At 46.7% G+C, this 18,464-nt stretch overlaps 1 protein-coding gene across 1 annotated transcript; it reads left to right on the top strand.

Moving 5' to 3' along the window:
- The first annotated feature begins 3,207 nt into the window (after positions 1–3,207).
- On the top strand, positions 3,208–10,799 carry LOC136628768 (brain acid soluble protein 1 homolog). Its single transcript, XM_066604867.1, has 4 exons — positions 3,208–3,835; positions 4,354–4,413; positions 4,485–4,564; positions 10,580–10,799. The coding sequence occupies exons 1-3, from the start codon at positions 3,208–3,210 to the stop codon at positions 4,556–4,558; spliced, it is 762 nt and encodes a 253-aa protein (XP_066460964.1). The 3' UTR covers positions 4,559–4,564; positions 10,580–10,799.
- Positions 10,800–18,464: the final 7,665 nt, after the last annotated feature.

Genomic DNA, 18,464 nt, shown 5'->3' with positions numbered 1-18,464 from the left:
TGTACAAAAAATAAAAATGTAAAAAAACAAAACATTTTTTGTGCTGTGTCTTATATTAGCATCAAAATTTTAAAAATCCTACATGTTTGGTATCGTAGTGTCCGTAATGACACGTACAATAAGTTGAACATGCGTTTTACCCTGCATGTCAAAAAGCGTAAAAAAAAAAAAGAAAAAAAAATACAAAACTGAGACTCCGCTCTGTCCCGCCCACTCCCATTGCTGTCCGCAGACAAGGGGCTGGAGCTTAGCTCCGCCCCTGTTCTGCCCACTCCCATTGCAAACAGCCATAGGGGAGGAGAGAGGTAGAGAGCCGGTGGGGACTGCCAAATGGAAGCGTATATCAGCAGGCTGTGAAAACGCTGACCGATATATCTTTGTGTAAATAAGCCCTAAAAATGCATGCATTATTACATGTTTTTTCATGTATGGTCTTCTCATACATAAAACATACCTGAAATAATGTGTGTACAGGCCCAAACACGTAAGATATGGCATGGTAGATAATTTAGTAGCTGCAGTCCTATGTAACACATAAGATATGGTATTGTAGATAATGTAGCAGCTGCAGTCCTATATAACACAAAATATGGTAGATAATGTAGTAGCTGCAGTCATACATAACACATAAGATATGGTATGGTAGAAAATGTATTAGCTGCAGGGTGCGTTCACACGAGCGCATAAACGGCGCGTTTTTGCGACCAAACGTATATACGTGACCATCTGAGGCAATGGTTTCGAATGTATTCGTTCACATGGGCGATTTTACGGCGCGTAAAAACATCAACCCGCGGAAAAACGGACATACGCGACCGAAATACGTGCCGGCGAATATTCGATGGCCGAAAAGACCGTTTGAAAAGTAGGAACACATGAAAATACGCTTTCTAGCTCTGGTCGTGATCGGCGAAAAACGTTCTTTCCGGCGATTATACGCTGCGCTCGTGCGAACGTAAATACGCCTACGCTCGTGTGAACGCACCCGCAGTCCCATGTAACACATATGATATTATAGATGTGGCCCCTCAAGCAGGGCTGGTTGTGGAGAGGAGGTATATCCCTCCTATGTGGAGGAACAGGAAGAGTCTCACCTGCTGGGGATTAATTCATTCAGAGAGGGCGGATATATAAGGGGAAGCCAGGAGGGCAGTTATCAGCCTGGAGACACAGAAAGCTTGTCTGTGGGAGAGCAAGAAGTGAGTAACGGGGCTGAGGATGCTGGCTTACATGAAGCATTAGGGGAACCTGTAAGGTCTCTCTTTCACTTATGCTGTGACCAGTACTGTAATTGAAGTATTATAGTTGGGACCCTGTTACAGAGTTTACATTGGACCCAGCAGGTACTAGTTATCCCTCTGTTCCTGGAGGTGTGTAAGCTGGCAGGGAGAAGCTCTCCAGCGGTGGGTGAGGGGCAAATATTGTATAGGAAGTGCTGGATGGGCAGGGGTTTAATGGTGTTGTAGTATCCAAACCAGTCTTGGTCTTCCTGGGCAAGCCCCACTTTTAAACTGTCATATGTTGCTTTATGCAGCATTAGTGTTGGAATGTTTTTAGTTATACAGGTGACTGAAGCTTAAGGTGTGTGTTTTTTGTTTTTTTTGGTTTTTTTTTTGTGTCACTGTTCTGCAATAAAAGCCTAGAGCTTTGGGAGGGTATGTGTGTGTATGTGTATATATACAAATTTCTTTTTTTTTTTTTTTTTTTTTTTTTTTTTTTTTTTTTGCGGGACACGGTGTCTTTATTGGTACCACTTTTGGGGTTCATATGGCTTTTTTGATTACTTTTATTGCGTTTTTGTGAGGCAAAATGCTAAATAGCATTTTTGCCAGTTTTTTTTTTTTACACTTCTTGCCGTGCAGGATAAAAAGCATGTCCAACTTATTGTACATGTTGTTGTTACGAACACGATGATACCAAATATGTGGGATTTTTTTTTAATATGAGAAAGCCCAAAAAGTTTTTTGTTTATATACTTGTGTCCCTCTGGGGAACTTATACCATAGCACCGATCGCTATGATAAGGCAATGCCTTATTGCTTATTCTAGCGATCATAGGCAGTGGTAATACAGGATGCCTGCACATGGTGTCCTGCTATCATGTCAACCAGTCAGGCTCTCTGCATAGATTGCAGCAGGGAAGGGGTTAACGGTGGGGGGCTGGCTATCGGTGACAGATGGCTCCTGCTACCGGATAGCGCAAGATCTTTTATAATCTTGTGCAATCCACATGACGTAAGGATATGTCCAGTTGCGGGAATTACCCCGCTGCCATGATGTACCCTTATGTCATATGGAGGGAAGGAGTTAAACTTTTCATACAATAAAAAAAGTGGGAGGTTTCCTTTCACTCCCCCAAAAATATTGTGTTTATACAACACATATGCACCCCAGAGTGCTGCCATCACAAAATACAACCTCTCCCAAAAAGAAAGCGCTTGTATGGTTATGCCAATAGGTAATTACTCTTGCAAAGTGCTAATAAAAATGGTCTAGTCCTTACAGCAAAAGTTAGACACTAAGGAGTTAATATTTACTATTATAGATGAGCGAGTATACTCGCTAAAGGCAATTGCTCGAGCGAGCATTGCCTTTAGCGAGTACCTCCCCTGCTCGAGACTGAAGGTTCGGGTACCGGCTGCGGGGGAGAGCGGAACGGAGGGGAGATCATCCCACCCCCCCCCACCCCCCTCCTGCTGACAGCCGCTACTCATCGCTCCCCCGCGCCGGCACCTGAACCTGTAGTCTCGGGTGGGCGAGATACTCGCTAAGGACAATGCTCGCTCGCGCAATTGCTTTTAGTGAGTATACTCGCTCATCTCTATTTACCATGTTTCACTTCGGCTGCATCACTTTTTAAACTTACTTTTGTACTTTTCAGGCTATTAGGTGTAAGTATACCAGAAGTGTCTGACTTTTTGGAAGACCCCTATCCCAAATCACTTTATATTTTTGGAACAAACTGGTTTTTGAAGGTGCTTTGAGGCACTAAAGACTTTAATGTAGATTTCTCCCTCATTTGAGGGGATACTTTTCAGATAATAAATAACATAACTTACTTAATCTCACCTCCATTGCCTGTACTGTACAATGTTGTAGATTTTCCACAGTAAGTTTCATGGAAGAAAATCGAGTAGTTAGTGTAAGAACATGCCTTAAAACTTGCATTATGCATAACTTGCATAGATCTTTATTTTTGTTTCAGCAATGGCCTCTTGTGTGGAAGCTCAGGTTGCAGTTGGCAATACTTCAGTGCCTGCAGGTTCACCAGATATGCCTTGTGAGGGAACTTCAGCTCCTGAGACTCTGCCAGCAGATACTGAAGCTTCATCCACTGAGAAGGAGGTTGTATCAGAGGACACTAAATCTGCATCTGCAGAAAAAGAGGCTCCATCAGAGGCCACTGACACTACAGATGTAGACAATGAGGCTCAATTTGTGGATAAGAAACCTCCATCTACAGAGAACGATGACCTTTCCAAGGACACTGAGGCTCTAAACCTGGTAAATGAGGCTCCATCAGAGGCCACTGAAAATGCAAATGTAGATCCCAAGGCTCCACCTGTGGATAAGAAGCCTCTATCTGCAGACAATGACCTTCCCAAGGATACTGAGGTTCCAGCTACACAGCATGGGAAACAAACAGATGCTGATGCTCCAACCACAGAGAATGAAGCCCCAAACCTGGTAAATGAGGCTCCATCAGAGCCCCAAAAGGTCACATCCGCAGAGAATGCTGCCCCGTCAGCGGGCGGTGACTCTCCATCCGCAGAGAATCCAATTCCTTCAGCTGAAACAAAGGTTCCATCAGAAGTAAATGAAGTACAACAAGCTGGTAAGCCTGACACAAGGGGTTGTGACTCTACAGCCATGATGGAGAACCTATGACACTCATGTCAGCACTTACACGCGTAGCCATTTTCACTGACACGCAGCTGAATACTGAGAAGTATCGGGCTGCATGCTGAGAACCGAGAAGGATGTTTCATGTTCGGCTCTTGCATGGCTAGGTGCAGTAGTCAAGGATAAAACATTGCTGTGGACACTCTGTACCAGAGGTCTGTAGGCCAAAACAACACAACTCCAGCACAGAGCGTCTAGTTCTGGGACTTCGGTTAGGCCGCTGACCTCCCTTCCGGCCAGCAGAGCAGGGAGCTGACACACCAAGCAGGAAAGGTTGCCCATCACTGATCTAGAGCATGCTCTCTTTATATAAGCTGACTAACAAGTGGTTAAGTGAAAGATGGCATTGTATTGGGCTGTGGTAGAATGGTGATGCTGAATGCGTTATTGAATTCTTGTCATAGGATGAGGGTCTTATAATGTAGTGATTCTTTCTTGATTCATACCCAGATGTGAAAATGGAGTCATGCAAGACGCCAAATGGGGCTGTACCATGTGTTGAAACTGAAGGTAGACTTCCTAAATTTTCCAGGACCTTGTAGTCACTCATGGGGAAAGGCTAATGACATTTCTTGTTGTAGGACCTGTTGTTGTGGATCCATCCAGTGATAGAACACAGGAGCTGAAAGAGAAACGGAAGTGCTCCATAGACTAGCAGCAGGTGACTGGGTCCTAATATCTTGTATATGCATAGACCTCCTTATGTCCATGTGTTCTCTCTACTGGTTGCTCATCCCTGATGACTGATGTGGAACAGCAAAATCTTCTGTTAAACGTTTTGATATGTTATCAATATAAAGAGGGGTTTAATGTTTTGCATACTTATCACAAACTTATAAGCAAGTACGACTTCGTGTACCCAAAACATTGATGCAAGCAATGGCAGGCAGTGACTAGGCATAAGAGTAACAGTTTTAAAGCAGTTCACTGCTTCTGGGCCAAATTGTGTTCCCATTTTTTTTCAGACAAAGATGGCCCCAAAAAATTCAGACATACAAATATGCTTCCACAACAGAAGCTTGTCTCAAAAGGAGGGCCATTTTAACGCCTTAGTGATCATCTCCTCTGGGCCTTAGTGCAAAGAACTTTTTTTGTGTGTAGAATGCCTGCCTACCAAATGCCATAACTCTTATGAAATAAATCTTGTTTGTATAGCGCCAACTTATTCCGCAGTGCTTTCAGGCAATTTTTTTTTATTTTTTATTGTTTAATGATGCCTTTTTTGGATGGCTGATTTAACTTTTGGGGGATAAAAAAATCTAGCAATTGTCACTAGGCAGTATAAATAACACTTTTTTCCAGGTCGTCATCCCGACGGCCCCATTTACATATGGAGGTTGCCCTCTGACCCAGGTAGGGACAGGAAGAGTTTAAAAGCACCTCCCCTTCCACCCATGCTTCAGTGTCTTCCTGTCCCTACGGTGGGACAGAGGAGCAGCTCCAGAGCTGCAGGAGAAGGAAGAAAACTTACCAGAAAACTTCCCGCACGCTGTGCGATCTCCCCCTGGAGGGGTAGAGGTCGGGGCCGCACACTCACGAGTCCCTGCATCCCCGACCTGCGGCGCTGACTGAGCCGTAAGTCGCCTCAGCAGCGCAGGTCTCCCTCGCGCGGTCCGCATGTCCCGGAGCTCCTGGATCCTCGGCTCGCATAGCGGTGACGTCATCCGGCGTGGTGACGTCACGCGCTCGACGTAGGGGGCGTGGCTACCAGTGAAAACCCGGAAATGGCGCCAAATTCAAAGTTTCTCCCATCTAAAGCAGGCTCTACTCCATGGAGGTATCCTGCTGACTGACTAGAAGTGCCAAATAGCATGTCTACCCACGACAGCTCAGCACGAGAGGGAGAAACAGATACCCTACAAGCCGTGAGTAGGCTATATGCCAAAAAACGGAATGCAAATTAACGCTGTACTGGATTGGATGCATATGTTCCCCTTTTTCTCTCCCCTCTCCCCCATTGTGGTATGGTTTAGAATCCAAAGAGTAAGGACTTACCGCACGCTGTGCGATCCCCCTAGAGGGGTAGAGGTCGGGGCCGCACACACTCACAAGTCCCTGCATCCCCGACCTGCGGCGCCGACTGAGCCGTAAGTCGCCTCAGCAGCGCAGGTCTCCCTCGCACGGTCCGCATGTTCTGGCCGCCGCTGCCGCAATAGCGGCCCCTCAAAAAAAAAATAAAAAAAATACCCTATGCGACGAATGCACAGGGAAGATACTAGCAGAGGCATCCGCTGTAGGATCAGGGCAGGCCTCTATGGCATCCCTTCCCCAGGCTCAGCCACGTCCGTCATGGGTCCCTAAAAGGCCAAGACAAACCGAATTGGCGAGCCCAATTTCCGGGAATCCCTGCAGCTCCCGTCTGAGGAGAGCTAGAGGACCCGCCAGTACTTTTAGAGGATGAGAAAAAGTAGTATTTCTCCTCAAATGACATTGCGCACCTCATCAAGGCGGTGAGGGAGACAATGCAGATAGAAGAGGATCACCCGCCGAGGACAGTGCTCGCTTTGGCAGCATACTAAAATTGGAACGATAGACGCACACGCAAATTCGTGAAGCGTTCCATAAAACCAAGATGAAACGCTCGGTGGCCTCCGGTCAAGGGAAAATACCATGTTCCCGGTCAACTAGACCCTACAACAGGTAATTGCCGATGAATGGCAGGAGCCTGAGAAAAGAATAGCGGTATCAAAGTGGCCAAAAAAACCCTTTTGGCCCCTGAAGATACCTCCCAACTGTCTTATCCAATGGATAAGAACATAGCCTCGACTTCTGTGGCCAGATCGATGGTCCTATGCATAAATAGGCTGGAAGCCTCCATCATAGATCGGGCCCCTAGAGAGGAGTCAGCCGATCGTCTTTCCCTCCTAAAAATGGCTACCGCCTTTCTGACCGATGCATCAGCGGGGATAGTAAGATATGATGCACATTATGGCTGAAGACATGGGCCGCAGATGTGACATCAAAAAACAAGCCCTGCACCATCCCCCTCTAAGGGGAATACATGTTGGGCCCGTCCTGGACAAGATCCTGGAGCAAGCGGCAGATAGCCTTACAGGAAACCATCCTTTCCAAGGTGCCAGCCACCTCCCGAAGTTAAAGGGAAAACTGGAAGATGGCGTACCCCAAGGGAGGTCGGGTTAAGGAAGCTCAACCCTCTCCTGAACAAACGGGGTAGATTAGCACGCTATCTAAGTCAGTGGCAGGGGATAACATCTAACCCCTGGGTACTCCGAATAATTGAAGCAGGGTACCGAATTGAGTTCCACTCTCTACCCTCTAGGAGATTCCTCATAACCTCCCCTGGGTCCCTACAAGATCAAGGGAACCTCATAAAAGTGTACACGAACTCAAGGACTTAGGGGTCATTGCACAAGTCCCTGATTATGAAAGGGGTGAGGGATTCTATTCTCCCTTATTTCTAATCAAAACCTAACGGTTCCATTAGGACTATCCTTAACCTTAAGGCCCTAAATAAATTTATTTCATATAAAAGAAAAAAATTTTTAAGATGGAAACAGTGAGGTCTATCGTCTCACTAATAGACCGGGATACTGTAAAGTGCACTATAGATCTCAAAGATGCATACTGTCACGTCCCAATAGCTGCAGTCCATCACAAGTACTTGAGATCCGCTTGGCAGGAGGGGACAGAATCCAACATTATCAGTTTATGGCCCTTCCATTCGGAATCTCCACTGCTATTCGGGTGTTCACAAAGATAATAATAGAGATGGTAGCCTATTTCAGACGGAACCAAATCCGTATATTCCCATATCTGGATGACTTGTCAGTGTCAAGGAAAGAAGGTCTATACGTATAGACCTATCTATGGTCCTGTATACCCTAAACAGTTTAGGGTGGATAGTCAATAAACAGAAGTCCGACCTGAACCCTGGTACACAGAAGTTATACCCGGGTGTATTATTAGACTCCCACATCCAGGAATCTCGGCTTCCATCATCTAGGAGGAAGACCTCCTCCAAAGAGTAACCTCCCTCTGTCAGGCTACGACGGTTTCTATCAGAGAAACAATGAAGGGGCTCGGCATCCTAAACAGCCTGCATACAGATAGTACCATGGGCACAAGCCCATACTCGACAACTACAAGGGTTCATTCTTGCCAGGTGGGACAGACGGCAGACCTCCCTGGATAATAAGGTTAGCCTGTCCGTCAGAGTCCCTACGCTGGTGGACCTCATAGAGGAACCTAAGCAAAGGTACCTCCTGGTCACAAGAACCTACTATACCCATCACAACAAATGCCAGCAAAACAGGATGGGGAGCGCAAGTAGCCGACCTAAATCTACAGGCCAAAGTAGCTAAGCGCTCATCAAGCTACAGAGAATTAAGGGCAATCTGGGAGGCCCTTAAGGCAGCAGAACCCCCTGTAAGAGGAAGGCATATCAAAATTTTGACTGATAATAGGACAGCTCTGTCGTTTGTTCGCCACCAAGGGGGAACGCGACCCACACCTGCAACAACTGACGATAAAAATACTCCGCTAGGCGGAGTCCAACGTGCTGTCTTTTTCTCTCAGCAATCCATCTAAAAGGGTCCACAAGCGTTGTTGCCAGCTTCCTGAGCAGACAAGAGCATCCTTCCAGGAGGATGGGGGCTGAACCAGCGAGTCTTCGACCAACCAAGTTGCCGGTGGGGAGAACCGCAGATAGACCTGTTCGCCCCGAGGGAAAATTCAAAATGCCGGGACTTTTACTCTCTGAATCCAAGAGCCAACCCGTGCGGGATAGATGCCCTGTCCCAAAGCTGGGATATGGACCTAGCATACGCCTTTCCCCCTTTTCCCACTGATCCCTCATATCCTCAGGAAAATCCAGACCAGCCGGGTGTCAGTCATACTAGTTGCCCCTATGTGGGACAAAAGGCCCTGGTATCCCCTACTAAAAGCCTTGACTATTCGGGGTCCACCTCTACTACCAGTAGTGGATGATCTCCTACTCCAGGGCCCGCTAACATACCCGGGGGTCGGAAAATTGAATCTAGCAGCATAGATGCTGAAAGCATGATATTGCGTGGGAAGGGACTCTCCCATAATACCCCGACAAAAAGCCGTAAACCTATCACGACAGCCATCTATGATAGGATACTGAGGAAGGTCACAGACTTCTGCAAAATAGATCCAGGGGAAATCCCAGGGATTGACATACCCGCAATCCAGGAATTTCACAGGCAGGCCTAGAGGAAGGCCTTAGCCCAAGAACCCTTAAGGTTCATACAGCAGCACTAGGATCTTACCTAGACCTCCCCCTAGCAGAACACCACGGGGTGTGTAGGTTTCTCAAAGGGGCAGAAAGACTTCGACCCTCTTTTAGAGAAACCTTCCCTATCTAAGACCTAAACTTAGTCCTAAATAGTCTTGCCAACCCCCCTTTGAACCCCTCTCCCAACTCTCCCTGAGACTGCTTATGCTAAAAGTTACCCTTTTAGTCGCTATAACTTCGGCTCGGAGAATAGGGGAAATACAAGCGTTATACTGTATTGAACCATACATGATAATACAAGATGACAGAATTACCTTTAAACCGGACCCAGCCTTCCCACCGAAGGTAGTGTCAAAAATTCATAGGGAGCAGACAAGCACTCTGCCCTCCTTCTGTCAAAATCCCCGCAATGGAAAAGAACGAGAATTTCATAGCCTAGATGTTAGGAGAGCCGTTCTAGTGTATTTAGAGGCTACCTGCTCCTTTCGCAAAAATAACCTTTTTCCAATTTCAGGGGCCGGAAAAAGGAAAGACGGCATCTAAGGGCACCATTTGCGAGGTGGATCAAGACTGCCATCCAAGAGGCATATAAAGCCAGGGGCTTCGATTCCCCCGGGGGAAAAAAATTAGAGCCCACTCCACACGCTCTCTCTCCTCCTCTTGGGCAGAAAAAGGCCAGGCGTCTGCCGAGCAAATTGCAAAGCAGCCACCTGGTCTAGCAACATACGTTTATCAGACATTTTAGGGTTAACGTCCAGTGGGACAAAGACCTGAGCTACGGACGAAAAGTCCTTCAGGCAGTAGTCCTGCCCTAAAACCACGTATAATTTGGTATACTCCATATGTAAATGGGGCCGTCGGGATGACGACCTGGAAAGATACGGATTACTTACCGGTAGTCCCATTCCCAGGAGTCATCACGACGGCCCATAGTTCCCTCCCTTATAGAATAATTAATGTTCTTTCAATGTAAATATGACCGAATGAAGGTAAAATTTGGTTTAGTAAACATTGTCCACCATGATAATTTGTAAGTCACTGAAGCATGGGTGGAAGGGGAGGTGCTTTTAAACTCTTCCTGTCCCTACCTGGGTCAGAGGGCAACCTCCATATGTAAATGGGGCCGTCGTGATGACTCCTGGAAATGGGACTACCGGTAAGTAATCCATATCTTTTTTTTTTTTTTTTTTTTTTTCCTTCTGGGCTGATACAATTAGTGATACCACAGTATTATCTTTAACTGCTTGTGGCCTGACTTGTAATTTGTTGAGAAACAGGCTCTCTGTGGGTCTGGACTACATTAAAAACTCCAAATCACAGAAAACTACAGAACACATCCAGGAGTTCAGTGTCTCCTCCTCTCTGTTGCCCACAGGTTGGCATGGAGAATCTGACAGATCTGCTTTACTGACCTTGATAACAGAATCTGCATTGTATAACTTGTTCTCTGTATTCCAGGTTCTTCTCCAGATGACTCTACTAAAGCTGGAAGTGAGTTGGTGAAATCTTCTGTGGATCCTCCAGTGTCTGGTTTCTGATAAGAAAGGACTCCCTTTCTGGATGATGTGAAGATATCCCTGACGAGCCGTCCTCCTGAATAATGGTCTTGTTCCACTGAGTCTCCTCAGCAGTTTGGGCTTCTCTACTGTCCTTCTCCAGGACTCATTCTCTGTGTGCTAGAAGGGACTCTTTTGAAATAAAACCTCAAAAATCTCTGACTTTGTCAACTTGAAGTCTATTATATGGTGGTCTGGCTGCAGGAGTCTTATTGTATTAGATCACTGGTTAAGGTGAAGGCTTCATATTGCTCACACTGTATTGTAGCAGTAAATGTGGCTTGCATATCTCGCACTACAAAGGCCAGCTCTACTGTAATATCCACTAGCTAAAATCCAATGCTGTTGGATCTTTTCAGATCACTTAATATGTTGTGTTTCCATATGCAAACCCTGCATGTGATATCACAATAGTTATTTACATGGAGCCGTGCCTTACAGTTATGCCAAAGTGGAAACTGCTCTTTGGCCTTTAAACAGTACTTGCACCTGAGTTTTGGAGCGCTCCTGCTCTGTCCCCCCCCCCCCCCCCCTTCCTTCCTCCTGTATAAAGGGGGTACAATGGGCTACAATCTGAAAACCCAAGGTGTGCATTTATACCCTAAAGTTTGCTTCACACAGCAATCACCTTACCCACAGGAAATCAATCCATACCCATCTTCAGAAACAAGCAGGTGCGCAGCCAAACAGCAATGACTGGCTTTGCCCATTTGTTTTACTAATAGCAGGTTGTGCTGAGCTTCTGTCAGTGTATTCATGTACCCAACTCATCACCTCCAATTCTCTGCTTCAGAGTGCAGAGCTGGAGAAACAGCTGAGCACATGAATACCCCATGCAGTGCTGTGACACCCGTAGGCTAGGAAAATGTGGGGAGGGTCTACAATCCTTTCCAGAGAAACCACGCGCACCCAACCCCCCCCCCCCCCCCCCCCCCCCCCCCCCTGTGCTCATCTGAACGCAGCATAAATGTGAAAAAAGGCTTCCTGTGAAAATGAAAGGGATGAGAAAACATAACCAAAACTAAAGTGTGGCTGCTGCCTTCTCAGGGTACAGGTCTGATCATGGCCCCATCTCTGCCATGACCACTGGGGACTTCTTGCTTATTGGGACCAAGGGGCTTAACAAGCTGTTTTCCTGTCTAATGGGTAGAAGGGTCTGAAATGAGCACCATCATAGGAGCAGCCCTCCATGACGGATTTATCAGTGACTGAAGAACTCTCTGCAGACGGAAGGGTTCCAAACCATAAGACAAAGCCACACATCAGTAGCTCTTAGCTGCCAACTGTTCTCAGGCCAAACATCTCCTAAATTCATTGTACTGTCACCAGGGGTAACCCCGTGGGACCTATAGGAGTTAGAAATCAAGTTCATTTAAATTATCTCATAGAATGGTAGAGTTGGAGGGGACCTCCAGGGTCATTGGGTCATCAAGTTAGTGACATCTTCTGTGGATGCTCCAGTATTTGGTTTCTGATAATAAAGGAGTCCCTTTCTGGATGATGTGAGGATGTCCCTGATGAGCCATCCTCCTGAATAATGGTCTTGTTCCATTGAGTCTCCTCAGCAGTTTGGGCTTCTCTACTGTCCTTCTCCAGGACTCTTCTCTGTGCGGTAGAAGAGCTGCCTTTATTTTCTACCAGAAGGTTTTGAAATAAAACTCAGGAATCTCTGTATTTTTGTCAATTTGGTTGTCTGCCTGCAGCATTACATTGCCGGTTAAGGCGAAGGCTTCATATTGCTCACAATGTAGTGTACCAGAAAATGTGGTTTGCATATCTCACAAGCATACTACAGAAGGTGGCTGTACTGTAATATCCACTATCTTAAAATATATATATTTTGCTGTTTTCTTCAGATCCATAAGCAAATCCTGCATGTGATATCACAATGCAATTAATGACATGGAGCCGCTACTCAATTCCACAGGGAAAATGCACATCTGGAACACATTGGGCTAAACTTCTAAAATCAGTGGGTGTCATCTGTGCCTGTGTGAACTTGCCCTGAAAGTGAAAAAAGTACACTAATCTGTACACATGTGCATTATTCATGGTGCAAATGCACTGTGCTTTTGAGTTTTTTGCATATGCTCATGTGAAAGCGTCCTGATGGTGGAAAAAATTCATAGCAGAATAACATGGACTTCTGTAACAGCAATGGCATGGGTTTACATAGCAGAATTCATTTACTGTAATGCACTGAGGGAATTCTGAAGTTAGAATCAAGACAAGCTTTCATACATATAAATTTCTGAAAACACTGCAAGTTGTGCATGTATGCCCTAAAGTTGACTTCACACATAGAGATGAGCGAGCATTCTCGTTCAAGTATTAGGGTACTCGAGATGCTCGTTACTCGAGATGCTCGTTACTCGAGACAAGCACCACGCGGTACTCAAGTCAATTCAATTTCCTTCCCTGCATATCTAGCGCCATTTTCTGGCCAATAGAAATGCAGGGACGGCATTACCACTTCCTCCTGTGACGTTCCAGCCCTATCCCACCCCCCTGCAGTGAGTGGCTAGTGAGATCAAGTGACCACCTAGTACTTAAAGCGGTTCCGCCCGTGGCTTGCCACAGACACACACTGGGAGAGATCAGGGAGAGTGCTGCTGCAATAGGGAAAGTGTTAGTGTAGGTTCCTGTCTTTAAGAACCCCAACGGTCCTTCTTAGGGCCACATCTGACCATGTGCATTACTGTTGTGGCTGCTGGGAACAGTTTTGCACCCAAAATTTTTTTTCCCATCTCGTGCTGTGCAGGCTATTACAGCTATAGCATTCTCAGTCTACAGTCAATTATACAGAGTATAGGGAAAGTGGTAGTGTAGGATCCTGTCTACAAGAACCCCAACGGTCCTTCTTACCGTGTGCATATTACAGGTTGTCTGGTGGGAGTTGTAGTGCATCACTATTGCAGAGCCAGACCTTTTTGCAGCCTTCCGTATAACTTTTTTCTGGCTGCAGTTTGCGTTACATTACAACTGTCAGCCACCAACTGTACGCCAATAATTCCATAATTTTTTACACCGGTCTGTGTCTGCCGTGAACTTCACACACAGCGTACAGCCACAGCCACTGATAGAGGGAAATTCATATACACGCTATATAGCCTGTATTCTTTTTCAAAAAACTTTAAAACAAAGCTCCTCCTTACAGCTACCTCTGACCGTCTGAAATTTACAGGGTGTCTGGTGGGAGTTGCAGTGCATCACTATTGCACAGCTAGGCCTGTCTGCAGCCTTCCGTATTCTTTTGTTTCTGCCTGGAGTTAGCATTACAATACCGCTCTCAGCCTCAAACTGTACGCCAATAATTCCATAATTTCTTACGCCGGTCTGCGTCTGCCGTGAACTTCACGCACAGCGTACAGCCACTGATAGAGGGAAAGGCATATACACGCTACATAGCCTGTATTTCAAGAAAATTAAAATAAAAGCTCCTTCTTACGGCTAGCTCTGACCATCTGAAATTTACTGGGTGTCTGGTTGGAGTTGCAGTGCATCAGTATTGCACTGCTAGGCCTGTTTGCAGCCTTCGTATTCTTTGTTTCTGCCTGGAGTCAGCATTACAATACCACTGTCAGCCTCCAACTGTACACAAATACTTCCATAATTATTTACACTGCTCTGTGTCTGCTCTATTCGAAATTCACCATGCTGAGGAGTAGGGGTAGGGCTAGAGGACGAGGACATGGGCGAGGACGCGGAGGTCCAAGGGAGGGTGTGGGCACAGGCCGACTTCCTGGTCCAGTTGAATCACAGCCAGCTGCTGCGGGATTAGGAGAGAGGCAAGTTTCTGGGGTCCCCAGCTTCATATCACAATTTATGGGTCCACGTGGTAGACCTTTATTACAAACAGAGCAGTGTGAGCAGGTCCTGTCGTGGATGGCAGAAAATGCATCCAGCAATGTATCGACCACACAGTCTTCTACGCCGTCCACTGCTGCAACTCTGAATCCTCTCGCTGCTGCTCCTCCTTCCTCCCTTCCTCTCAGCCTCCTCACTCCATGAAAATGACACATTCTGATGAGCAGACAGACTCCCATGAACTGTTCTCAGGCCCCTGCCTTGATTGGGAAAAAATGGTTCCTCTCTCACCTGAGGAGTTTGTCGTGACCGATTCCCAACCTTTGGAAAGTTCCTGGGGTCCGGGTGATGAGGCTGGGGACTTCCAGCAACTTCTCAAGAACTTTCAGTGGGTGAGGAGGACGACAATGATGAGACACAGTTGTCTATCAGTGAGGTAGTAGTAAGGGCAGTAAGTCCGAGGGAGGAGCGTACAGAGGATTCGGAGGAAGAGCCGCTGGACAATGAGGTGACTGACCCCACCTGGTTTGCTAAGCCAACTGAGGACAGGTCTTTAGAGGGGGAGGCAAGTGCAGCAGCAGGACAGGTTGGAAGAGGCAGTGGGGTGGCCAGGGGTAGAGGCAGGGCCAGAGCGGAGAATCCCCAACTGTTTCCCAAAGCACGCCCTCGCGCCAAGCCACCGTGCAAAGGCCTAGGTGTTCAAAGGTGTGGATGTTTTTCAGTGAGAGCGCAGACGACCGATGAACAGTGGTATGCAACCTGTGTCGCGCCAAGATCAGCCGGGGAGCTACCACTACCAGCCTCACCACCAACAGCATGCGCAGGCATATTATGGCCAAGCACCCCACAAGGTGGGATGAACGCCGTTCACCGCCTCCGGGTTGCACCACTGCCTCTCCCCCTGTGCCCCAACCTGCCACTCAGATCCAACCCCCCTCTCAGGACACAGGCACGAACGCCTCCTGGCCTGCACCCACACCCTCACCTCCGCTGTCCTCGATGCCATCCAGCAATGACTGTCAGCGCAGCATTCAGCTGTCGTTGGAGCGAAAGCGCAAATACGCCACCATGCACCCGCACACTCAAGCTTTAAACGTGCACATTGCCAAATTGATCAGCCTGGAGATGCTGCCGTACAGGCTTATGGAAACGGAGGCTTTCAAAAACATGATGGCGGGGGGGGGGGGGGGGCTTAACGAGGCACCGGAATGGCAGCAAATTCTTAGGCTCCGTTCAGCTAAGGCACATATAGCGACTTAAAGCACTCACCGGAGATCCCTCTGCCCCTCAAAAGCTGCAGGAAGGTCTCAAGACTCCAGCAATGACCAGGAGGAGAGCCTCTAAGCAAGCTCCGGTGAGACTGGAGTCTTTCTTTGCGGCCCGCGGCCCCGCTCCAGCAATGGCCGCCGAAGAGACACTGACCCCTGCACTGTCAGAGTCGGAGCTGAGCGAAAACAGCGGAGCTGCAGCAGAAGAAGAGGTGACAAGGAGTGAGCTGCAAACAGCAGAAGAACCAAGCGACAGCTCCCAGCAAAACAACAGACATGCTGATAACACAAGGTCAGTGCAGAAGGGGATAAATTACACAGTAGTGTCCCCAACTAAAATGGCGTCGGCCATGCTGCTACCTAAGAGCAGATCTCCCACTTGCAGCCCTGCAAAACAGAAACAAAAAATGTCTGTTGGAGCAGAGGGAGAAGATAATATAACAACAGCAGATACCAATGCAGGAGAAGGAGGGCTAATTAACCTCTCAGCAACCAACAGGCCAGCTACAGAAATATATATCAAAGAGGCAATTATGGCCCTTAGAGACACAATACAGACCGACATGCTTGTATTAACGTCTAAAGTCAACTCCTCAGTGCAAGAAATTAATAACAAAATAGAAAAAAGCGGAAAAAAAATGAAGGAGATTGTTGTCTCACATAATTCCTTAATTGATGCGCATTATGAGCTAGAAGATAAAGTAAACAAGCTCCAGCTTAAGTTAACAGACCTAGAAGACCGTAATAGGCGCAATAACGTCAAGATAAGAGGAATTCCAGAAAAAGTACCAAACGCAGAACTACCGAATTATATCCTACGCTTCATGCAGGCTCTTCTACCTAACATACTAGAACATGACCTAAAAATAGATAGGGCTCACAGATTGCCGCATCCGAAATTCTTGGATGAAAATGTTCCCAGAGACGCAATAGCCTGCATCCATTATTTCAAAACAAAGGAAGAACTTATGTACGCGGCGAGAAAAAATCAACCATTTCCGCATCCGTACTCCGAATTGCGAATCTTCATAGACCTGTCGCAAGCAACGTTGGAAGCGAGAAGAAATTATGCAGAAATAACTTCCGCCATGAGAAATGCAAATATACCCTACAAGTGGGGTTTCCCAACCAAAATTGTAGCAAACAAAGATGGTAAACACCACATATTCCTTAACCCTAAAGCTGCTACCGAAGCACTAACGTCTTGGGGAATAACCCTCCAAGCATCATCACATCCACAGCCTAAAAGGGACCCTAGAGTTCGTCATCAAACCATCAGACAAGCTTCCTGCGTTCCGAAATGAACTTAAGTATTCTCCGGTGATACAACTTACTACTTATTGTAGTGCCTGCCCACAGAAGCTGGATTTTCACCCCCACGAAATATGCAACTCCAATCTTGCCTCAGTTTGTTCAAACTGTTTCACTTCTGTGTCTTCCATGTTACGATCTATAGCCACACTCTGTGGCTGCTCAACAGAGCATCTGATAGGAAGGACGCTGTCTTGTTTCTTCGTTTTGTTTTCACAGGCATCTTCATATTCTTGGATCTTCTACGTCTAAATTATTTTCTTCAGACCTCACCACCATGGCTGTGAAGTTTCTATCGCTAAATGTCAACGGCCTGAATTCGCCCTTCAAAAGAAGAAGCGCTTGGAAGGAGGCATCAACCGGCGGGGCGGAAGTAGTATGTATGCAAGAGACACACCTGTTAGATAGCGACTGTAACAGAATGTCACATAGATCATATCCACAAATTGTCTATGCATGTGCAAAAAAAAAACATGCTGGAGTGATGATAGCGTTTAAAGATAGCACACCGTTCACCATAGAAAAACAAATTTCTGACCCAAGGGGAAGATTTATAATTCTAATTGGCACCCTAAAAAAACAAAAAATAACCCTAGTAAATACATATGTACCTAATACAAGACAAATAAGTTTCCTTAACAAATTAATGAAAAAAATAAACAAAAACGCACAAGGGCCAATATTAATGCTTGGAGATTTCAACTTAGTCCCAGATAGAGATATAGATACCACAAACCCTACACTCAAAAGAAATGCCACACTGAATAATTGGCTACATAGAAATGCCCTATATGACTCGTTTAGATGCATCAATGCCTCCGCAAGGGAATACTCGTATTACTCGTCAAGGCATAGAACCTTCTCTAGAATAGACCTATGCCTAGCAGAAAAACCACTTCTTATATCAATTTCAAAGGTAGAAATTGGTACTGCCACGTGGACCGACCATGCTCCATTAGGGTGCATTCACACGAACGTATATCGGCTCGGTTTTCACGCCGAGCCGATATACGTTGTCCTCGGGTGCAGAGGGGGGAGGATGGAAGAGCCAGGGCCAGGAACTGAGGCTCCCGCCCCCTTTCTGCCTCCTCTCCGCCCCTCTGCACTATTTGCAATGAGAGGAGGCGGGATGGGGGTGGGGCTAAAGTCTGGGAATTGGCCCCGCCCCCGCCCCGCCTCTCCCCATTGCAAATAGTGCAGAGGGGTGGAGAGGAGGCAGAGAGGGGGCGGGAGCCTCAGTTCGTGGCCCTGGCTCTTCCATCCTCCCCCCTCTGCACCCGAGGACAACGTATATCGGCTCGGCGTGAAAACCGAGCCGATATACGTTCGTGTGAATGCACCCTGAACTATACAACTAAATATAAACTACCCTAACAAAATTAACAAAACATGGAGAAACAA

This window comes from Eleutherodactylus coqui, chromosome 5 (genome assembly GCF_035609145.1).
Source record: "Eleutherodactylus coqui strain aEleCoq1 chromosome 5, aEleCoq1.hap1, whole genome shotgun sequence".
In the NCBI taxonomy this organism is placed as follows: domain Eukaryota; kingdom Metazoa; phylum Chordata; class Amphibia; order Anura; family Eleutherodactylidae; genus Eleutherodactylus; species Eleutherodactylus coqui.
The sequence above is the reverse complement of the archived record's forward strand: the minus strand, read 5'-3'. Positions and strand labels throughout refer to the sequence as shown.